At 38.1% G+C, this 25233-nt stretch overlaps 1 protein-coding gene across 1 annotated transcript; it reads left to right on the top strand.

Annotated features, from left to right (window-relative positions):
• The first annotated feature begins 2979 nt into the window (after positions 1-2979).
• On the top strand, positions 2980-19405 carry LOC140231824 (uncharacterized). Its single transcript, XM_072311975.1, has 13 exons — positions 2980-3036; positions 4158-4337; positions 5378-5636; positions 7105-7221; positions 7675-7805; positions 9952-10113; positions 10700-11066; positions 11929-12104; positions 13092-13256; positions 13768-13880; positions 15866-16125; positions 17776-17845; positions 18524-19405. Exons 1-13 carry the CDS (start codon positions 2980-2982, stop codon positions 19164-19166), a joined length of 2700 nt encoding a protein of 899 aa, XP_072168076.1. The 3' UTR covers positions 19167-19405.
• The last annotated feature ends 5828 nt before the right edge of the window (positions 19406-25233 follow it).

The following is a 25233-nucleotide window of genomic DNA, read 5'->3' as shown; positions in this document are numbered from 1 at the left end:
CTCAGTGATCTTAGCTTTGTTCTGAACAGTTGATTATTTACATTTTTTTTCTTTTTTTTCTGGAGGGTGTATAAAACATGCAGGTATATCAGAACGGGTTCTGCGGCTGGAAGCCATGTACTGTAAATGCTTCTAACTTAGTTATGAGAATGTGGTTGAGGGCAGAATAGCTCAGTATGACGACTGCACTTTTTGGTCACAAAAATGTTTCTGTCAATAATGTCTTATCAAATATTTGATGTATATTTTCTGTGTATGAAGTCCACTGTAATGAGTGTAATGTCATCTGTCCTCCCTCTATTGGCTTATCAAATAAGCACAAGAATCATTAAATGTTATATGTTTTGTTTAATACAATCTTATTTACCATAATGTGTTTTACTCTTTTGACTCTGTCACTTTCAAAAAGGGGCCATTTTGCAAACAGCATTCAGTCAAGAGCTGCATAAAATGTACTGTAAAAGCTGTTATTTTCACATACAGATATTTTCGCGAGTGAGGTTGTCATAGACATTTTTGCAAAATGTTTTTGCGATTTTGACTCCATGGCTATTGTAAGTTTCTGCAGCCTCTGCAAATGCAGTTTGTTTGATACTCCTTGTCGTCACATTAGATATATGCAGGCATTTTTGCCAGTTATAATTTTGAAGTAACTGGTGGTTCAGATAAATTTGAAAATCAACTAGAATTATCACTGAAGGGGATTAATAGCCCCGCCCCTAGTGTTGCTTTATATAGTATGTGATGTCATGAGGGCAATGATGTTAATACCAAGTAAATTGCAAAAGGAAAAAAAAGAAGATGTAGGGAGCCTATACCTGGCATTGCATCAAAAATAGAAATAAGACAATTTTGTTAACCAATTACTTTTTACACTTGAATAAAGAAATTTATTAAGACTACTGTAATAAATAAAATATGAATTCCATTTTCACTTGTTATTTCATAATAGTAATGTTTGAATGTGTGAAAATATGCTGTACAACTGTGGTTCATTTTTATCTTTTTAAATCTTTTTTTTTCAATAATTATTATTAATGGTTTAAAAGACAACTACCATGACAGCGTATAGGCAAAATTGAGGTGGTGCCATAGGTCATATTGAGGTGGTGTACACAGTGACAATCATATCATTATCCAATAATTGTTTATCAAAAATAAGTGACATATGTAGAACAACATATAATTTGCTAAGTTTGCATTACATGTTGATAATGACATCTGATACTGATTTTTGATGATCGCATCAAGTAATGACTGATCACAATATCATTATCAGTTTTGTTAAAAATTATTAGCAGCAATATTGCCATCATTAGGCCCTGTTATACGCCTAAATATAATCTATGTCTTCACCATTTTTACTTTTATAAATCAGTGTTAATATATTGAAAAGAATACAGGAAATAGATTAATTTGCAGAGGCTCTTTTGAACACATGTAGTTAAAAAAAAAATAATAAAGCCAGAAGCTAAATACAGGTCTACCATTAATAGGCCTATACATGTACATGTATTACACTTTGGTCCATTGCACATCTGTGCAAGCTAGGTGAGAGAGAAAGAGGGGGGGGGGGGGATAATAAAGGAGAGATACAGATCGGAGAGAGAGAGAGGGAGGGAGGGAGGGACAGAAAATGGACTTGAGAGTATTGTTGAATTGGAATGTTGAAGGTGAACTGGGGTGGATTGTGTTTTGAGGTCACTGAACCGCAAGGATAAGGCTCTTTGGGCTGGGATACGGTAGGATGGGATCGGCATTCAGCTGATAAAAAATGTTGACACCAAGAAATGGTATACAGTCATGGGTACAATCATGGAAATACACTACACAGTAGCTCCATGGTACAATTCACCATGGAATGCTGAATAGTGTGGCTTTTTTTTTTGGGGGGGGGGGGGAGGGGATCGCAATCATACATCACATAACTCTTGCTTGGATAGGCTACTATAGTCTATAAAATAGGCCTACGAAAAAGCATAATTGGTATATTCCAGGCCTCTACAGCTCTCCGAGGGCATAGCATCATAAATTACACTTAATATTTTTTTTTTCTTTAGTTTGGATATTAACGAATTGCTTTGGCATGTGCTTTTGCAGTATATCACAGTCAGAAAAGAAGAAGATATGATAAAAGCCGCACCCCCAAAAGCCATACACAAATAGCAACGACACCTATAAAAGAGCGCATCCTTGAATCGTCATGGTTGGGTGCACCGACTCAGTAGCTTCTCCAATCAAATAGTTCACATTGATTCATCCGGCCTGTTTATCATGTGTGGGACGAATAACAATAGTGGGCTGAATTCGCTAACCACCTTGTGTATGGGTTTATTGAATGGTAGCCTTCGAATGCACGTTGGTGATTGCCGCTGACTGAATATGGCCTCTAAAATTAGGAAAGCTGGATGAGTGGGTAGTGGTAATAACCCCTCCAAGCTAGTCACTCGGAGTTCCTCAAAGGCCTTTAATAGGTGTGGGTACGGTACGTACACCAAAGACTGGTACCACCGGGTGCGGGTGGCGCCGTGCGCGCTGGTTTGGTTGTACTGCCACTGGTATGTGTTCTGCATTTTGCCGTTGGTGCGTGAGTTGTCTGCTAGCAAGCTTCTGGCTCATCCTGCGAAGGAGCGAGCCTAGCGAGGGACTTTTTTTTTCGATCATCGGGATGACAGCTGATTTTAACGATAGACGTGGAAACTTGTCCGACTTCAGCTGGTTGCGGCACTGAGAGTTTCAAAGTTTAAAGAAGCTGAAATGCCGTCTTTCTGGCGAAGCCTGAATGCAGGAGGGAGCAGCCAGCCGTGAACAGTCGTACCATGGCCATGTAACTCACTGAAACTTATTGTATTTGTAGGAGATTTCTGACTTTCGACGCATAACTTCTACACTGAACGACAACAACGTCCACAAGGTTCTTCATCTTGTCGCCAAAATTAAACGAACCTGCTCAGTTGCGTGCCACCCACTACCGCAGTTATGTTGATGTTGAAAGCCCTTCTTTTTGTTACGTCCGTGCTACCAGCTATATCACTGGTATGTGTTCAAACGAATGTGCAACAGTTGTTTACTGAAATCCTTATACTACAGACACTACTTAGTACTAATTGACATCCATGACCAAGTGTTTGTAACAGTTTCATAATGTGTGCATATGCCATGGTCAACAGTGTGTCTTTACTTTAGTTTAATATTAGATATGGTATGTAACCTAAGTTATATGGCTAGTTGTGATTAATTTTCAGTATAAATGTCTGCACAAGTTTGAATACAACTTTTTGTCCGTTTTAAAAAGAGAGACTGGTAGAAATTTCACAATTCAGAAATTTTCATATATTCTTCCATATGGAAACCATGAATATATTATTCAGAACTGTACAATAGTGTTTACATATTCTTTTTTCCGGGTGCTGTTCGTTATTCCGGAGGTTCGCTATTCCGAAGGTTCGTTAATCCGAAACACACAAATTCCCTATACCCAGAAGTTCGTTAATCTGAAAATGAAAAAGGGTTCGTTAATCCGAAAATGAAAAAGGGTTCATTAATCCGAACATTTGTGGCATTATTCCGAAGGTTCATCATTCCGTAGATTCGTTAATTCGAAAGTGAAATTCAGAATAACGAATCTTCGGACTAAAGAGCCTTCGGAATGACGATCGAACCTTCGGAATAACGAGCTGTAACCCTTTTTTTCCAGTTCTATATAAATTGATGTCCATCTAAGAATTGCAATTGGAACGTACTTGGAGAAGTCGTTCTAAAATCATATAGTTGTGTTATGTAGGGTGTGAGTTTGTATTTGTATTGCAATGCACATGTACATTGATGGAATGACTAGGCCTACGCCGTGCCCCCGCGAAGTTCAATTCATGCTGAATTATTGATATTCAGAACTGTTGCCTTAACAAATGAAGATTCAAAAATAATATCCTGCATAAAAGTTTTTTGAAGGTCAGTCTACATCATGGAGGTCAAATTCGACAAAAATATATGACAGACTTTAGTATGTCCTGTTATAAACTTGTATCTCAACATTACAATGTATGTTATCATGTTCACACGTACATGCTCAACTTCTGACATATTATGAAGGAGATGTTCATATGAGTCACTATTCGTGGAGCTAAATGGAAACCATGCATTGTTCTACCAATCAGGACACAGCCTGCAGTCATGTGACAGACAAGAACACCACTGTCTCCGTGACCCAGATTATGTACGACAACAATAAGTTCTTTGTGACGTGCGCCCTCGCCAGCAGATACCAGTACAGGGAAGAGCTTGAGGATGCCTTATCAGCACAATTTGCCACCACGGCCGGGATGGTAAAAACAGAGGTACAAATCATCTCTGAGCGTGGGGATTTTCTTGTGAAAAACAGATTGGAGAACTATTAATTATAAATGTACTACTTCTCTGGCAACAAATGAAATGCGTACAGCTATTGGCTGTTCTCTTACTATTTCTCAGGTAATTGCAAAAATATTAAAAGTTCCAAAATGTGTTGCAATTTTACCATGAGATTATGTATGGAAGTATTGTGTACAAGTTTTAGATTAGGGGATGTGTTCTAGTCATCTGACTAGGGCAGATACAGTGTATCATTGGATGTTGCTGGATAAGTGCTAAATGCTCCTTCTGAAATGTTTACATTGTTCTCAGAAAAATTCCATTTAAATGTCATTGCCATCCACTAAAGAACAGTTGCTGTAAGTAATGGCAGAGTTATCAGGTATGTCAGTCTTAAAGAGGTGGTATGGTATTGGTATTGATGAGGATTAAGCTTTCAACTTTTTGTGAGATACCAAGAAACCACTTGTGAAATGTTACAGAGCATATTACCATTCCTAGAGGAATTAAGCTTATTCAATGAAAATCTGTCTTGAAATGACAAAGATATAAAAAAAAAAAAAAAACCAGAGTAAAACAAACAATCCTAACAAAACGTGGGTCCCGCCTTTTTATGAGGATCTCTTTGGTTTTTTTTATATCTCAGCCATTTCAAAACCAATTTTCATCAAATAAACTTTTTTTTTTTTTTTTTATTTATTTATGTTTTATTGAAAAATTATTCAGAATCACAATATTTACAACAATCAACTTGATTAGAATTACGCAATCACTGAACAACGTAGAGGAATTGTAAAAAAGAACAAAAAAAAGGCAGAACATTAAGTTACCATATACAAATTAGATCTTGTTCAAGAGCGATAAGAAACTTTGAATTCCTCTTTGAATTTACATGCTCTTTCATATTTCTTGAGAGGTTTGTCATTATCTCACCAAAAAAGTTGAAAACCTGAAGCCAGGTCTCGAGCAAAATTTTATACTATCCCCTTAAGCTATGTTCACGCAAACAATATTTGTTCCTTTCTAGATTGAAACTCGGCTGATGAATACCAGGGAAGGAAGGACAAGATTATATGATGTGGTCATCGTCCAGTTCCAGAGCATCTCATCGCGCCCTTCGTTGCCGACGGCCAACCTCCCGCTGGGTTCGTCTCTCCTTGCTGACCTCATCATCAGCACAAGCTCAAACAACGAGGACCCCCTATCACTCCAGGGTGTTCTGGCAGAAGCTGCCGTTCTCCCCGATGCCTCCATTTTGTTCTCTGTGCTCACTATGCCTAGTACAGGTAAAAGACATGAGGAAAAACAGCAGAGCAAAACAAAACAGAACAAAGCAGGACAAAACTTGTGAATCTAATGATTTTTGTTTCCTGTATGAATTTTAAATGCCAATATTTGTTTGTGAAATTAATGTGCAAAATTTTTTTGCTGCTTTTTGAAAAGCAAGTGCAGTGTAATGAGTATGTAATTTCCAAGGTGGGAAATCCTAAATAGAGCATCTTGAGGCTTTAAGGATAATCTTATGTCTCAGTTTGTGGCTGTGGTTCTGACTAACATGTTTTAGCCCTGGACAAATTTATGGGATATAAAGTATTTGTTCAGAGCATAAAGTGTGACATGGTCTATTGAGCTGAATAAAGAATAAGGAAAAAGAGAAAAGAAAAAGAAGTGAATTTTGGTTACAATAATAAGCTTTTCTCAACACCAGATTATATACCGAGTATTTATTAATCTTTCTTGTGATGGAATACATGTTTGATGCACAGAGGTCACCTGTGGGTCATCTCGCTTGCGTTTACTTTGTGGTGCCTGACAAAACTTGTGGGGAATTCATACCTCATTCTTACAATTAAATATGTATCCAAGAAATCAAACATTCAAATATGTAGACAATTTAAGCAGAGTATTGTAACGACTTTATAGCAACTTAAGTGGATTGTGGAGCTTTGCAAGGCACAGTTGCATTGACATTAACTTGTGCATCAGCAAAAGTAACGCTTAAAGGTAGGGGATACCTTTTACAGACCTCCCAAAATGCAGCAAAACATTAAATATGAACCTCAGGGGACTTGTTTAGGCCACTGCTGAGAAATTTGGAAGTCAACAGTTATCTACAATTTGAATAATGCACAAAACTCAACTACTCAGTAGTTCTGTGTGTCAGCCACACTTAAGCCTTTTTGTTGCAGTCTTCTGTATTTTTTTTATCTATAAACACAAATCTAAAAGTATAAGAGCTGATGTAATCACATATAGAGTGTGTGGCAAGAATGTATATGGAAATGTTTGTAAGTTTTGATGAACTTTATTCACAAAATATACATGATGGACACACATGCAGTGCATGGGTCTGCAAAGGTAGCCTAGTAATGTACTGGAATTTACGGTGAGCCCCGAAAAAATTCAATTCAAAATCTAACGGTCAAAAAATGTACTAAATGTTACCTTCCACTTTCAATACTTTATGGGAGTTTCTAAAATAATACTCTCTTCAACATACCACTGTATTTATACAACTCTTCATTTAAGGCATGCAAATGGGATTCCCTACCTTTAACATGTTGAGGATGAGTCCCAAGTATACTCGGTCAAGCGTCTGTGGGAAATTATGCATGTTGTAGCAAAATCAAACTATCCTCAACAGGTTAAAAGACACCATGTATTTGTGCATGATGTATCAAGTTTTAGAGAACATCTTTTTCAAGATGTTTTTACCCTGGCATTAGTATTTCTTCCACCTGTTCCCTTTTGTAGTCAATGTATGCCTTCTGGAGGTCATTTATACATCCCAAGGCCGCCTGACCTGGCCCATCACAGAGGTGGACACCACCACCGGATCAGTGGAACTCTGCCCCTTGGGATTTGAGAGAGGTAAGTGACTAGGGGGCATAGCGGGCAGAGCTCATATTGCTCTACAAGGTCTTGTAGAGCAATATACAAGGCCTTATGGTTTTTATTCACAATGTATAAATTCTTTGTTTTTTTACTCAACTGCCCTATTGAAATCTATCTGGCATCAATCAATTTAAATAGGTCATACTGGTGTATGATTTTAGCATTTGGGAAAGTTAACCATTCTTACAGTGTTAGAGCAGAGTCAGTAGGTATGTGCATTTGATTTTCAAATATCGTCCACCTGATTATTTGACAGTATGGAAATTTTTGATGGCACTTGAAAGTGATATGAGTCACAGCTTTCATGGAGACTTATTTTCCTACTTTTACTGTTCCTAGCAAGTGAATTTATGACTGACATGTTCAGAGATGACTTGAAAATGCAGTGAGTCATGCTGGGTATCTGCTTTCTGTCCTTTTCCCTGGTAGCCGGTGAGTTTGGGATAGCTACCAGGTCTTGTGTCAGGGACTCTGCTGGGCATGCAGCCTGGGCTCAATTTGTGTGTGCAAACTGTGGGGAGGTGACAGAGGAAGGGGAGCTCCTGCAACTCAGTGATCAGGTTGGTTACCAGTCTCTTGTAGATCTTCCTTTCACACCCTGTCCACTTTGTCTAAGCATACTATGTCCTTTATCTGGATGCAGATCAACTCTGTGCAAGCGCTTTGAAGCACATTTTGAAAGCCTAATATCCCAATTATTTCAAGGTTGACTACTGTAAACACCATGGCCCGAATTCACGAAGGCGGTTTAAACTTAGACCATGGTACAAATTTAAACCATGGTCTAAAATAAGCGTTAAATGGGCGTACCAATACATGCGCGCATAAATGCACGTTTTTTTACTGGATGCCTGTTAGCGTACGCAATCTGTCAATCATATCTACGCAGAAGAAATTTACATAAACCATGGTTTAAATTTAGACCACCTTTGTGAATTCGGGCCCATATATTTAGCCAGTGTAATTTTTTTTTTTTGGAAATAGCAACTTCCTGACAATTTTGCATGTGGTTTGATTTGCAGTTGTGGAGTACAGTACTGAACAGAGAAATGTATGAATGCATGTCACATTTATGTCAGAATTAGAGTTAATATTTTTGCATGTCTTTAAATGCATGAATAGCACATGATTCATCAAATTCATGAAAATAAAAATCTCACAAAAATATTTGGTGTACACAGTACTTTCAGAATGTGGAATGTGACAGGAAAATTAAGGTTTTACTCTCTTTTATTTCCCTTTTCCACTAATCTCTGTTAACCCTATTCTAACTGGGCTATTTGAGACCAAGTTTTTACTGGGGGGGGGTCAATTTGACCCCCCCTTCAGATCTCGGCCGCCGATCGCGCGATCGCCGCAAAATTTTGCCTGAACATAGAGCCGGATGTCAACTACAAGATTACATGATCATACAATAAAAAAATTTTGATTTCATATTTTTTAATAAATTAATTATGCAAATTAACGCATGAAATCATATTTTCACCTATAACTCCATCAAAAAGACTGAAGGATTATTAAATTTATGTGTCAGAGTTCCTCAAGACACATCAAACAATTTTCTTGTAAAAAAATTGCGCAAATCAAAATCATTTTCTTTTGTTTTTATTGTTTAGTTAATTTCTTATGTATTTTATTGTTTTTTCGATCTTATGATTTCTATTGTTTTTTTGCCAAAATTTGTTGGAGGCACTTTTTCAAGCTTATCTACATTAGAATTGATTTATTTCAATGGTTAAAAGTTGAAATAATCTAATTTATATCAATTAAACAAAAAACCACAGTTTGCATTGGATTTGCACATGAAATCATGAATTTGAGCGGTTTTCGGGTTGACATGCATATGCAAAACATTGCATAACTTCAGAACGGTGTACCCGGACGTCGCAAATTTGGTCTCAAAATATGCGGGAGACTCAAATGAAAAAAGTCATGAAACGACGCGGCAAAATCTTTGCGCGTTGCGGAATCGTGGCGCGAAACGTCGAGGGGGGGGTCAATTTGACCCCCCCCCCAGTTAGAATAGGGTTAAGGTGGTATTGGTACATGTCAAGTGAGAAAAAAATACATTTCCTTTATTTAGTCATGTCATGTCAAATTTTGACAAAGTTTACCTCTGGTTTTTATGTGAAAAGTTGTCAGAAATTGATTTGCAGAGACGAACATTGCAGTTATCTCTATGGTCCATGCATGATTCGTAGTTCAAATGAATTACTTAAAGCCACTACTTGAGTGCTGATTCATTTCTGTGGTCTCTGCAGCCCTGTTCTAATTCAGCCTTCTTTGTGGCTGGAATGTAATCTGAGTATGAAAAGTATGAAAATGTACATTATGGAGAACCTGGTATCCGGCAGTAATCTCTGATACAAAGTTTTTTAGTCTGTATAGAAGTGAAATGATTGGTTCTGTGTATCAGTTTTGTTTTTAATGTTTTGCTCCCATTTCATGCAACAGCAATCATGTCATATGTATCGACACTTTTTTTTGTGTTACTCAGTTATCAATGATCAATCTTGGTTTTTTTTTTTTTGTCTGTGTGTATGTTTTGGATGGGCAGTTTTATTTCTAGTATGGTGTAACTCTGTACAGTACTTCTGACACCTATACTTGTTACTCAAATAAATGTACTTTTGATAATATGGGAGAAAGACTAGTACGAAACAGTATGCCAGCATTTATTTTTGTTTCCCTCTTTGTCGTTTTCAGATTACCTCCGGTGGCTCTGATGATGAGTCGGATCCCAACCTAGACATAGTGACCAGTGCCATCGCTCTGTTCAGCTCCTCTCCAGACATCTCCAGCATTGGAATCCTGGCAGTGACCAGGATTCTAGAGTCCCTGGCGAGGCTCAACAGTGTTTCTGCAGAGGTAATGGTCCGACAATGAGCCCTGTCTGTCCTGAGCGAAAGAACACATTGTGTAGTCCTTATTTAACGCACACACATGAAAAAAAAAAGAGAAAAGAAACAAAATGAAGCAAAAACTGGTGTTTTGGCTCAGTCGGTAGTGCATCTGCCTCCAGATGCAGAGAACCCGGTTCGATTCCTGAGTCTAACTGAGCAATGTTGTGTTTAATCTTACTGTCCCCTCTAGTCTCAAAGAGGCAAAACACTCTGTCCCTTGTGTAGGACATACATGTATGTAGAATGGAGGTCCCATGTGTGAGAGAGTCACAATTCATGCATGCAAAAGATCCCACTTCATTCATTCATTCATCACAAAGAGCAGGGTGCATAACTGGGTGAAGTGGTCCCGTCTCACGTCAAACTGGACCCCATGGAAGACTAGCTAGTGCAGATGAATATGAGCTATCTAGCCAAAGTTTCTAGTGAGAATTCAATGCTGTCAACCATAAATTACATTGTAAAAGTTTGTTAAAGTTTTATTTTCATTTCTTAGTGTGAAAACTGATAACACAAAATGATATATTTGTACAATTAATGCATACATGTAGGTGACGACCGAGGTTGGAACACTTGTGGATCTCACTCTTGACATTGACCTCGAGGTCATCGTGGAGGCCGAGAGCGAGTACAGGACCTCTTCCCGCATAAACAGTGCCCTCCGGGGCATCCTGGCAATAACAGCGCTGGAGGACAACCAGCAGAACTTCACAGTTTCAAACACAAATGTCGTCTTCGGAATTCAAAGGTTGAATGTGGACCGACTTCTGGAGTACCACTGGTACGGCACGAGTGTGTATCCCCCTTCGGTTGGCAATACGAGGACTCCCCCGGTGTTCCATGAAACGCCTACGCTTGACTATGATACCAGTGCTGAGGCATCACTGCACTTCCAATTTGATGAGTTACCCCCATCAGGTTAGTCTCACATCTCCATGTCCTGTCTCACATTAAAACTTTTAATTTGTTGTGCACATGAGAAGACCACAGCTTTGCACGTAGGAAGAAGTGTCAATCATTATCCTATACTTTGAACATAATTTAACTTATGGAATGTTCAGTGTGTAACAGTTGCATGTTTTCAGGAAACATTGATACTCAGTAAAATAAATACAAATTAGACAACCTCCATTTTGAAAAAAAGTGATTTTTCTTTCTTTTTTTTTTGGCATTTTTTGTTGTTGTCCAAAGCGAAGACAAGATTCAGCACAATGGCCCTGTCGAGTTGCCCATTGACACTCCAGCTTGAATTTCCAAATGGTCAACAACTTCTTTGATACAGTATCTGCTTCATTGTGCCACGGTCTTCTCTAGTCTGTGACATTCATATCAGGTTCATTTTTTTTTTTTTGGGGGGGGGATTTTCTCCATGAATAGAGTGACAGATAAACAGGTGTGGAGAATGGAGACAGTGCTTCAATTAGTTGAACATTGAAAGAGTAATCATAAGGATAAGATGCATGTGCATGTGGGGCAGCAGTAGGAGCAGATAGGATGGAGTAAAACAAGGATGAGATAGGGAGATTACTTGGGGAATGATGCTTGAGCAGGGGCAAACAGGATTATACAAATGTCTGTTTAAAATGGAGGGTGGGTGAGAGGAGTAATATTGATATGGCAGTTGCCTCTTTAACATAAACAGTACCAGTTATTGGAGAATAAAGAAAAAATACTGTGGACAAATGCCATATGACTCTTTAAATAACAATGCCTACTACGAGCAACCCAGTGTTACTTTATGTTGATGTAATGACTGAAATTTTCATTTTCTCCAATAAAGTTCTTGGTAATCCTCGCCTGACCTACATCTTCCATCCTGGTGACAAATTGTACCAGTCTTTTGGTGACCCAGCAACAGAGGGGGGCCAGTTCAGCGCCAACGGATGGATAACGTCTGTCGCCGTCGCGGGGATCCAGGGTTTACCGAGGGGTACTATAACAACCACAGGCAGACAAGTAAGTTGGATAGTCGTGTATCTTCCCTCTTGTGCCCACAAGTCATCCGTGCAGGGACTCTGGAACATGTATTTAGATTGGTGTAGGAGAGAAAGAAAGAACTGCATTACGAAGGTTTTCCCCCCGAAAGGATGTGAAGTTGTCATGGATACAGAGACCTCTGAAATAAGATAATCTCAAGCCGATTCAACTACAGCTCTCATCGTAGATCAGAAAGATGAACTTCAGCATTGCTTCGCTTTCTGTGTGGTTGCTCATTACATATTTTCAGCTATGCTTCTACTACTCAGTTTGTTTTATCTTTTTTTTTTTTTTTTCGATAATGTTGCCATATAAATACTTCAAATAAGTTTGTTGGTCTGGTTGCCTGTGTTGTGATTCATGAAATTAAATCTTGACATAACTACTGACAGACATATTATGTGGGCTGTATTCTTTCCTGTGCAGTGGTCCTTAAAGACTTAATAAAAGAAGTTTTCATTCTCTTTTTTAAGTCTCGTACTCTGATGCAAAGGTATGCAATGTGTTGTTGACCTCTCTTTCCAAATATACAGTATCATTCACCATCATATGCGATAGTCAAAAGTGCATTGTGATGCCTATTGGCAGATCTGCCAATGATGACTAGATATTTGTCCAAATTCATATATGCTAAATTCAGAGTTTGCCCATATGAAACTGTCACATACTAATATTCTTCCTTTATGCCTACATTTCTTGTATAACCTGACCATTGTGATTTTTGTTATGTTTATTGTGTGAGTTGTGGAGATCAGATCAGTTAGATTAGATTGAATTAGATTAAGTTAATCAAATGAGTTAAATTGAATTGAATTAAACCGAATTAAATTGAATTGAATTAAGTTAAATGAAATGAAATGAAATCATCCAATTGTTCACTCATCCAATCATCTAATCACCTAATCACTTGATCATTTTATGCTGTCATCAAATAATCAAGTCAAATACCCCTATGTACCTCACCAGAATGTACTGACTGTTGATGGCCCTGTATGCGGCACCTGGAATGCGACCTCCTATGAAGACCACGGCAGCTGGTCAGACACAGGCTGCCAGCAGCTCCCCCATGATCTCCCCCGAGGACTGGTAGTGTGCCAGTGTGACCATCTTGGTGCAGTTGCATTGGTCAGGGTAAGAACAACAGTGAATGCAGAGTATTTCTCAGCCTGGAAAAAAAAAAAAAAAAAAAAAAAAAAAAAAAAAAAAAAAAAAAAAAAAAAAAAAATTAATTAATAAAAAAAACCCCATACACACGCAAAAAAACACACACAAAGAAGACAGTCTATGCACTTTGCATGACATGTAATTGACCTCCAAATCAATGCATGCTCATTATTGTTTCATTTTAAGTATTTCGTCGCATACTGTATACGCCATATATTTCGCGAGTCTAAATTTTCACGAATCGGGACTTTCCGACAATTTTGCGAGTGGTTAGATTCGCGATCATGGAGTCCTGTACTGAACAGAGAAATGTATATGCGTACATCACATTCATATCAGCATTAGAGTCAATATTTTCGTGTGTTTTTAATTTCGCGAATAGCAGCTGACTCGCGAAATTCGCAAAAATAAAAACCTCGCAAAATATTCGGCGTATGCAGTATTTAAGATAAATTTTGAATGTCTCTTGGTTTTACAGGATGTGTCCGCTGACTTGATTACCCCACACCCTATCAGTGCCATCGTTTTCATTGGAGCTGCCTTGGCATTCTTGTCGGCATTTGGGTGCTCTGTGATATTCATCGCATGCAAGTGAGTATGTGATGAAAAACAAACAAGAGATGCCTAACAGCATTCCATCCAGCATTCTGTCCATTCCATCAGTTGTGTGCACTTACAGTATCAATTTTAGGCTTTAGTAACTTTAACTGCTGTAAACATTTGTTAGACATATCACAGCTTTTGGATCCAATGTGTGAAATTAGGTTGAAGCAAGATATGCATTATATTACTACCATTTTGACCATTCATATGTGTGTGATTGTGTGTGTTTGTATGTGTGCTTTTCATTTTCATTTGTTTGACTTATGACTGATACTTTTTTTTCCTCATATTAGTCAGATAAATCTGATATTTTTCTTTTTGATAACTATTGACTTCAAACACAAATTTGACATAGAGTGATATCATTGATATGTATGTATTTATTTCACATTTATGATAGCAACAAATTCCTTGATAGCTTTGATGTTTTGTTTTGTTTTTCAAAACAGACATTAAATTTTCACCCAATTAACAAGTTATATGCTTCTTTTTACTCTAGTCTGAGAAAATTGCTGAAATAGTATGAAATGAAATTCAACTGCATTGTGCAGTGTTCAGTTGTAGTTTAATGTAATCCTGCGACATCATTGTAATTGGTCACTGGAAAATCACTACTTGATGTAAAGATTGGTAAACTTCTGTATAAAAAACAGTTATCAGGTCTTGACTATGAGGTTTCTTCATGATACAACCCCTTTTCTGCGATAGAACAAGGCCATCAAGTGTCAACGTGCATGCTAACTGTAACTTTTTTTTTTTTTATTTCTTATTTTGATTTGTTCAGTAATGGTCCAGCTGAACCCTATTGTTTGAAGTAGTGTACTGTATTTGTATGTTTGAAGATAAACTGATTGGTCAGCATGAATGTAAAATTGAGTGCGAAGTTGTAGAATTTGAAATGTGGCAAACCTAAAAGAAGGACTGCCATAGGGGGATGGGTAGATTTGTTAAGATTTATGGATATTTTTTCTAGTTCATAGTGGTAAGAATCTCACCACATTTCACAGAAATTGCTTTTCACATGGTTGCTACATTGTTTGCTGAACATTATACTTCTGTCAATCCATTTAATCACATTGTTAGCAAAATGATAAATCCACAGGCAGTGTAGTCTAAATTGATGATCTGTTCAGAAATGCATAACCAATAATGAAGTTATAATGAGGTATCGTAATGCATATCATGTTATTAACCTTTTGAGGACGGTTTGATTGTGCTACAACACACATTTCCCGTAGACGCTTGCCCGAGTATACTCGGGACTCGTCCTCAACCGGTTAATATGGATTGAATTTACTTTGTTACAGGAAGCAATATTAGTAATAACATTTCATTAGATAATAAAATGAATTGAATTCATGTTTTCACAGGAAGCAATGATAATACATTTGTAGTACAGTTGAACCTCTCGTATCCGGACAAGTCGGGACCGGGGCTCATCCGGATAAGGGATTTGGCCAGATAGGGAGACTCAATGCTTTATACATGTACATATACATACACATGTACTGATGTAGCCCATTGTAGTACCGCATGTAGTAATGTGTATACTGCAACCTTTTCATTGTTACATTTGGGGATGTTTGGGGATGTTGAAATGTCTGGAGGTAAGCAATTTGGAAGGAAATTTGATGTAATATATGTTAATCATGTTGGAAGTAATATGTAATTCATGTGTGTTTGGGTAGGAGTTGTCAAGGAGTTGGGAATCCCCCTTTCCTCCCGTAATTATTTAAAAAAAATCACGGCGAGATTGCGTCCGTATAATAGAGAGATCTGGATAAAGGGAGGCCGGATAAGAGAGGTTCAACTGTATACGAAAATATGGACTGAATTTACTTTGCTACAGGAAGCAATGATAGTAATAGCATAAAATAATATGATAATAATATGGATTGAATTCATGTTTTTACAAGAAGCAATGATGACTGCATATTATTATGATAGGGTCGGTCAAATTTACTTTGTCACAGGAAACTACGCAGGAAACAGCTGTACCGCATAGAAGCTTCCTTCTGTCTGGCTGTGGCCCTTTTCTACCTGGTCTTTGCGGCTGGTGTGAGTGTGCCCTCTATGTCGTTGGGTTGCCTCATCGTCGCCGTCTTCCTCCACTACCTCTTGCTCGTGGCGGCGTGCTCCATGATTGCCGTGGCCTGGAAGTTCTACGACACGTCGTGGCAGAAGGCAGCCGAGTCAAAGTGGTTCGCCTTAAATCGGCTGTTATTGGCATGGGGTGAGCAAAGAAACAATGTTTGTATTTGTAGGTTATAGACTGATCCCATCTGTAAAATCTGCCATGACTGTGGTGTCCCATGCAGGCATGCATATGCAAATGCATGATATATATTGCAACTGGCTCACACTTGCTGCTATATAATGATGATAATATACACATTTGTATATAATGTATTCAGCATACGTGTGTGCGCTTGGGACACTGCAATAATGGCAGACTTTCTACCAGGTCAGATTGGTCTATAAGCTATAGTCCAGATCACGCTTTTAAGTGGTCTCATAAAGATAACTGCTGGTTTTTGGTTGTCACCCATGCCTACTAGAGCTCTCTCTCTCTCTCTCTCTCTCTCTGAAAAGGCTTCTCTTTTTCCTTGGGGAATTGTGGTCAACCTTTTTGATAGGAGCATTGACAGGGTACAATTCTTTGTTGACGTCGATCAAAACTTATCTCAATCTCTTTAATAGTAAAAAATCTGACTGTGCTAAAGTTTCTGGATTAGAAATTTGCTCAGCTGTTGTCAGTTCCTGTATTTACTTTTATAACCCTTTCTCTGCCAGGTACTTTGGGCAGTGTGTATTCTGCTACAGGTTTGCACTGTGCCAATGGGTACTCAGACTAATTAAGGGTTAAAAATTCGGTTTAGATGCTAGGTAATCAGAAAGAAAAAAAAGTAGAGAGAAGTTTTACCTACTAGAGAGAAGTACTACAACTCCCCCCCCCCCCACCAAATAAAAAGAAGAAAAAAGGAATGATAATGATAATGATGATTTCTTGGACAGTAAAGCAGATTAGTGCACAGATGTTTGTTGTTTTGAGAGTATGTAGTGTGTTTGTTTTAAAACCAGTCCTAGTGCACCAAGAGTTCAACTGCTCACTAATTTTTGCGACTGTGATCTGTTGATATAGATCAAAATGATGAATATGAATCACCACTTCAGACCACAGAAAATAAACTGGACAGCTCTCTTTGTTATTTAATGATAGGATGCAAGAAATAGCCGGCCAACATTCCTCCTCACTGTTCTCTTTTAAAGGTAGGAGATACCTTTTACAGAACTCCCAAAATGCAGCAAAATATTAAATATGAACCTCAGGGGACTTGTTTAGGCCACTGCTTAGAAATTTGGAAGTCAACAGTTATCTACAATTTGAATAATGCACAAAACTCAACTACTCAGTAGTTCTGTGTGTCAGCCACACTTAAGCCTTTCTGTTGCAGTCTTCTGTACTTTTTATCTATAAACACAAATCTAAAAGTATAAGAGCTGATGTAATAACATATAGAGTGTGTGGCAAGAATGTAATGTTTGTAAGTTTTGATGAACTTTATTCACAAAATATATATGATGGACACACATGCAGTGTATGTGTCTGCAAAGGTAGCCTAGTAATGTACGGGAATTTACGGTGAGCCCCGGAAAAAATTCAATTCAAAATCTAACGGTCAATAAAAATGTACTAAATGTTACCTTCCACTTTCAATACTTTATGGGAGTTTCTAAAATGATACTCTCTTTAACATACCACTGTGTTTATACAACTCTTCATTTAAGGCATGCAAATGGGATTCCCTACCTTTAAATGAATCATGTTGAAATGCCATTGTACTCGAAATAGTTTCTCTTTTTCTTGTCTTCATATTGTCAGGTGTGCCAATTTTCATTGTGGTAGTGTCAGCGGCCCCAAACCCTGAAGTCTATCACAATTCTATTCCACGGTATGTATTCTTTCAAGCAGGCAAGCTTTGTCTTCATTGGTAATGAAGTATAAAATAACTTTAGGCTTTTGATACACTAAAAATGTATTTCAGTTCCTTGTCCGTAGATATCAAAATATTGTATAGCTCAGAGTGAGTGCTTGTTAAAGATCTCCAATGTAACCAAAGGTTAATTTTGTTTTAATCATTTTTTCAGTCATAAATACAAAGCATAGAAATTTTTACTGAAATCATGCCGTTAAAGGAGAATACTATGAGAACAGAGATTCTGTTTGAATAGTGTTATAATTATTACGTAGCAAAATAGAGATGCAGCCACCTGTGAATATTTGGTTTCAAAGGATGAGATTCGAGGATATACAAATAAGCGGGTTCACCTTCACTCGATCAGAAAAATAGTTTTTACATTTAGACATTGTTTTACTGAAAAAGTAAACACAGAAAATCATATGTTACTTGGCTGTGAGACATTCAATACTATACATTCTTAACAGACTTCATATGAGGTTTTTCTGTTTTAAGCATACCTATGCAGTTTTACATGAGATTGTCTCCCTGGTTTTGCATCATCAAATAATGCATGTTGGTGGTCTGGTTCAAATCCATATACATGTATTGTCATCATCTCCCTTTTCTCATTTCCTTATGTCTCTTTTTCTGCCATTTTGACCATTATAGGTGCTTTTTAAGTTCAGAGCTGCCCTATGCTCTAGTGTTCTCCCTGACGCTGCCCGTGGTAGCCTGCCTGGTGATAACGGCAGTCCTTCTCTCCCTCACGAATCGGAATGTAGTGAAGCAGACGGGGGAAGCTAGTTCGGCGACAAGGGAGGGCGGTGCAAAGCCGCCGTGGGCATGGCTGACTACGAGCCGCATCGTGCACGTCACAGCGCTGTTCATCGTCTGCTACGTCACTTGGCTCTTCCTTCTCGCCGTCGTCTACAGCACGCCGCCCGGACTGCAGTACGTGTTCGGAATCGCCGCGATCGTGCAGGCTGTCGCGTTTCTGCTCGTACTCTGCATCTTAGATGAGGATGTGAGGCTAGCGGTTATGGCCGTCTCCGGTAAGGGCAGGCAGAGCTCGAGGTCCTTCCAGCCGTACTTCTCCGCGTCGCAGTGGCACCCGAACCCCGACATTGTCCCCGAGAACGCACCAAAGCAGTTCCTCGACGACACGCAGGCCAACAGCACACTCACAAGGCAGAATTTCAACCCGAAAAACATCCCGCTGTCCAACGTGGAAAAGCGCAGGATTGGAGAGGAGAATGGGCACATAAACCCATCGGCCGAAATCCAGAATGAGAATGAGGAACATGCGCTTTGAGGAATATTACATTCTTTTTCTTTTTTTTTCAAAGAAAGGGAAAGTTATCTATGCATTTATCCATTGGTGCTCTGGTTATTTTACTGCTTGGTCGATGAAAAATGAATTTATAACAGTACTCATGGGAATAAGATGATTTGTAGATAGTTACTGCAAGTAAAAAACAAACAAACAGACAAACCAATCATGTGATAAAAAGTTAGGGATCATGATCCTTTTTTTTTTGTGTGTGTGAAAATGGTTTTGTGATAATCATGATAATCATGTTGATGAACCTGCTGTTACAAGCGTATATTGTGGTGAATAGTGTGCTCTCAATCACTGATATCTTTGAACAACTTCTGGTTCCTGTAGTCGGCGAGTGGAGTGTTTGGAACAAACATCTTTGGACATCTGGGGCTTTTGAGCAAGTTCTACATGTAGCTGACTGGTATTGACCCATAAAGGTACATGAAAAATGCCATTATACAAATGATGCACAGGATAGAGTGCGTTAGTGGAGATGTAGCGCACTCGAGGGTATTTACAATTGTGAAACATGCATGAGGCGAAGCCGAGTGCATGTTGCACTACATTGTAAATACCCGAGAGTGAGCTGCATCTCCACTAACGCCATGAAATAATCCTGTGCATCATTTGTTGTATAAAATGGGTCGAAAACTAACAGCATTTTTCATGTACCTTTGTGGGTCAATACCAGTCAGCTACATGTAGCACTCGCTCAAGAGTCAAGATGTCCGAAGATGTTCGTCTTAAACATCCCGCACATATAAGTACTGTACGTATAAGAGTATACGTACGCCACACATGTTATGCACACAAGAAAGGCCGGCCGGCAGCCCGAACTAGAAGTTGTTTACAGGATTGACAGCGCATATAGTAGCGCGTGACGCACTTGTAACAACTGATTGAGTGCGCACTGCTAGTGTAAACATTGTGACATCAGGCCGTGCATGTTAGTGAGAAAGTAATACACGCACACGTGACTCATTTCAGCGCTTCCAATTGGCTACATTCTTGAACCCATTTTATAAAACAAATAATGCACAGGTTTGAATTTGTGATGTTAGTGGAGATGCAGCTCACTCTTGTGTTTACAGTGTTGAGCAACATGCACTCAGCTGTGCCTGATGAATGTTTCACCATTGTAAATATCCTCAAGTGCGCTGCATCTCCACTAACACCCTCTCATCTGTGCATTACTTGTGTATTGCTGCAGTGGTATCAACACAGCACTGATTTAGGGTTATATTGCCTGATGTAGTGCACACAGGTTATTGTTTGACAGGAGGTTGAATAAAAAGAGTTATTTTTTGGAAGAAGGCTGAATAAAATGTGTGCATACAATTTTGACAATCCCCTCTTTAATATATAGAAATATGCAAAAATTTATGTAACGACATGTTGCTGCCATGAGTAAACCTGAATTTTTGTACACTTGCATTTTGAGCTGAAATTTGTTCGGAAATATTTCTCCATAAATGAAATCATGAGGTGCCATACTTAGTGTAGATGTTTGTACAATTTTTAAAGTGTAGGTGAGATAATGCAAGTTTAAGACAAGGTAAGAAGTTTGAGAGGTTCTTATCAAAAAGCTAATATTCTTCTTTGAGAGTATTCAAAACTTCAAGTAAAAATTGAACTGCCTGCGGGGCAAAACACATTGTGAGATTTTTGGGAATCTGCAAGAAGTTATTTGCTCTACTTGGAGGCTGTATTAAGGAGGTGCAGTTATAGTTGTGTAATTATTTGACACCAAGAAACAAGACAAAGAAGTCGGATTGACTACACTGAAGTGAAGCTGAGTTTTATGTCTGTAAGATATATTTATGCTAAAGCCACTTCTTTGCAGTATTTTGAGCTGAGCTTTCACGTAATGAAAATAAAAATATGCTGTTGCTTGAATTATCAAAATCAGACTGCAGTAGACCTCCAACCTTTTCATCTTTTTCTTCAGTTTTGGCAGAAATACTTGTGAATGTGTTACGTCAAAGAAGGATTGCTAATACAAGCCTTAGCATGTATTAATCACAAGATTGTCATTTTTGCCCATTGTCTTTCCATTTTTGTACTATGGAACAGTCATGTGCTATATATTATGCAGCTGCAATGTCAGTGTATAACTGGAGTTTCAAATAAAACAGTATATAATTACATTCACAAGTGGATGTTTTGGCTTCATTGAGTTCATTGTATTTTATTTTGGAGCTATGAGCTGAGACATCAAAAAACGTTACAAGAGAAATTTTCACTGTGGTCGATTTTGTGTACGTTTTTTTCAAAAAAAGCACTGCCACTCCCTCTGTCAACACAATTCAAAGAAAACATGAGAGAACAACAGTAGTTGCATGCAGTCCCACATCTCAAAAGCATTGGTTTGGTGATTATCTGGATCCCGAGTTTTACATTGTGTGAACTAATTTCATGTCGTTTGTTTTGCTTTAGAGATTAGAAAGAAAAAAAATCCTCGATGACAGATTGCATATTAACATGGTTCTGAAGATTGACTGTAGTTCAAGTATTTCTGATGAACTGCAAAAAACACCGAAGACTTCACTGAACTTGTTTGAAAAATTATGAGGTTATTACATCCTGCTACACTCATTTAAATTTCAGCAAACATCACTTTCCAAGACAAAGCTGTACCACCCAGAAGGACAAAATGTTTACACATCACGACACAGTTAACACTAACTGTTTTGATCTTTACAGTCATTTATAGACCATTCTTTATTTGGTAGAAATAAAAACATTCTAGGAATACAGTATCCACACCACATTATAGATGTATTGACATTTATTATAAGATCTATAAGTCTGAAAATACAATTGTGACCCACTACAACAAAGGGATCCTAAAGTCGCTGACGGGTGAGCCGAGAAAATCGAGTTTGAAGTCAGATCACCAAAATCTGTCAAAACGTTCGGATTTCTGTTTTAAACATAATTTTGTAGTCTAATGTATCTTCTATCATCTGCCGAAATTTCGAAGCTAAATGATCAAAAGAAAGGCCTGAAAATAGCATTTTTCTGGGCCATGCTTGGCTCGCCCGTCAGCGACTTTAGGATCCTTTTGTTGTAGCGGGTCACAATTGATTTACATAACAGCTGACTGATGCAGTCAGCAGGTACCATTGTCTCACATTGTAAGATATGCCTATTCCCCATATTACAGTGCACTCCCATTATAACGAACACGGTTATAACAAAATTCCAGTTACAAGAAGTATTGATTAGGGCCGCAACGTTATCCACTCTTTGTATTTTCATTGTTTTCTTGTTCGGTTATAACGAAATTTAGATATAACAATAGAGAACTGCTGGTCCTGAGGACTTCATTATAACGGGAGTCCACTGTACAATCAACTGTGTTTAAGTTCTTCTTTTTTTTCTTTCCAGAGGGGCCTTTTGATTTTAATCCCTCATAAGTTGAAGCTATTTCTGCAGTCCAAATAAATTCGACTTAGGCAAGGTTGACTCTTATCTTATTTTCTTTTTCTTTAAAGTGTAGGCTAAGATGCATTAAACATTAGATAGCAATTTCAAAATGACATCCAAGACTTTGCCATGCTTTGCTCTACAATTACATGTATCCCTGATGTGCCTAATGTGCAACTTTGAACAAACAGTGAATGTTTATGTATTACACCTACTTGTTTTTGTTTTTTTGCTTTGTTTTTGTTTTAGTATTCTTTTTACTGTACACAGCAATGTGTATGGATCCAGTGAAAACACCCTAAACAAGACAAAAACAAAAAAACACAATGAAATGATGAACAAACAATGAATACATTACAAATAAAGAATTATTTTCCAGTATCTTAGATGAATGCCACACACGAACCACTTAACAGGATGACTCAGCTGCTTCAGATATGTTCGTATCGCACTGGAAATTGGCCACTGCGACTACTGCACAGACAATAAACCTCATTAAAACTTACAATCTGGCTGGACTAGAGTGGCTGGTACTCGCCATGTTATGTCAAACACGATTTTCAAGTGCAGACACTACTGTAGTAGGGCTCTGGAAGAATAATATCAATGATAGTCATTGTTTCTTATATACCATCCTTCCACCATGTCACAATATTCAAAGTGAATTACAGCACATTGTTGCCATGGTTACTGGAAATCACACCCACAACCACGGCACACTCGGTCCACTCCCTAAGGAGAATTCCAGCTCCCACTATAAGAGGCACACAAATGCTAAATCCAACTGAAAGTTGCATTCAGCTTCCACAGGTCTAGTGCAATTTGAGGTTGAACATACATCGCACAGGCATCACTCTACATACTTAAGAGCACGCCTCCACTTGACCCCCTCCGATACTCATTTGCAAAAATAAATTAGCAGTATAGCAAACTTAAATAGAAATATTTCCGCAAACTGAGATCATGACATAGCCAGCAATCATATATACAACATACATACAAGCATACATACATACACATATTATGTAGAGTTGTGCCCCCTCATTTTTTCAACTTTTTTTCTCAACATTTTCTCAGCTACCACCATAGCATAGTATTTAAAAATGGCAATATCAGAAACAAGCCCTTCATTGCACCTCCTGGTTTAAACATCTAAGTAATGAGCAAAAGCAGCCCCAAAACAAATCAATTTTGTAGACCTGAAACATTGTCAAACACAACACAAGGGCTGCAAAGGGCTTCATTCACAATTCTGGAAGCTTCCACATCGATTTTGTTCATGGCTTCTCATAGAGAAGTACTACCATTTCATGTGTGAAAATCAATCCAGTTCGTCATTTGTCTCAGCCCAGGTCAGTTAACAGTGTCCTAAATAAATCAAACAACTCTACTGGAGAATTAAGTGTTAACATTTTGCACACACAGTTTTTTGGTTTTTTTTTGAACTAGAGACAGGCCACATGTAACTCCACAATGTCTGCCATTCCCCAACAAGTGAAGTGAAGTGAACACAACTTTTTGACATTTCTGTGAACCAAGGAAGGAAACATCACAAACACGCAATTTGCTTCAACAACTTGGCAACATGTCAGCAACTTTACCACTGACAGAGCTATGAATACCAACAGGTGATTAACTGTTGCTGTTAATATAAATGTGATTTTGGTGGCTGATCACACTGGACTGCATTGTATGCATGACTTCATTCCATCGTTTAGGTAGTCAGCAACGTTACCAATCCTGATATGTTTGCCTGAGTCAACTGACTGTTGTGTGCCTGGGTTTTCCAAGTACACGTCATTGGGTGATTGCTCTATGGCAATCACTGTCAACTCAATAGGTGTATTGTATTTAAGGTTTTAATTACATTTTATTACATTTCACTAGCACATCACACGCTGTAGACGACAGCTTACGAGCAATTGCTGGTGCATAGCTCTGCTGTACATGCATACCTCAGTGCTGTGTTTCACAGCATGCTAGAATGCAACATTTGATCATCATTGTGTGTATATTACACACAGTGCTTTGAAGTATGCAACATCAGTACATTCAAATTAACACACACTAACATTCTTGGCATACCACCTGTGTGAGTGTGTGTGTGTGTGTGTGGGGGGGGGGGGGGTTGTGTGTGTATCATGCTCACTGGAGCATTTGAGTATATAGCAATAGGTGGCTCAAAATTGCAATTACACGTACTATAATCATTTCATGCTCGTGTATGGCATAATGCATACACAGACCTTAATATTCACCCATTAAAAAGCCCTTTATCAACAGAAGATGAGAACAGGAATACATTTTTTTTTTTTCATTTGATCTCTAAACACACATACATAAATGTAAATATCACACATTTGAAACTATGCTGGTTAGTTAAAATTTTCCCAAATACGTATATTTTGCACATCTAGGTCAACAAAAATCCCCTACACAGTCATTACTGGTACAGTGTAAGATACTTCACCATGTAACTATATCCCAACGCATAATATTTTCAATATTTTCACACTATGTTTACGCCAAAATTTCATCATCCAATACTAATCTACAAGGCATTTTAACATATTATATCATATGTGCATATCATAAGAGCATATTTATATAAATCTAATATACCTTTATG

The sequence above is a fragment of the Diadema setosum genome, chromosome 8 (assembly GCF_964275005.1).
Source record: "Diadema setosum chromosome 8, eeDiaSeto1, whole genome shotgun sequence".
Lineage (NCBI taxonomy): Eukaryota > Metazoa > Echinodermata > Echinoidea > Diadematoida > Diadematidae > Diadema > Diadema setosum.
The sequence above is the reverse complement of the archived record's forward strand: the minus strand, read 5'-3'. Positions and strand labels throughout refer to the sequence as shown.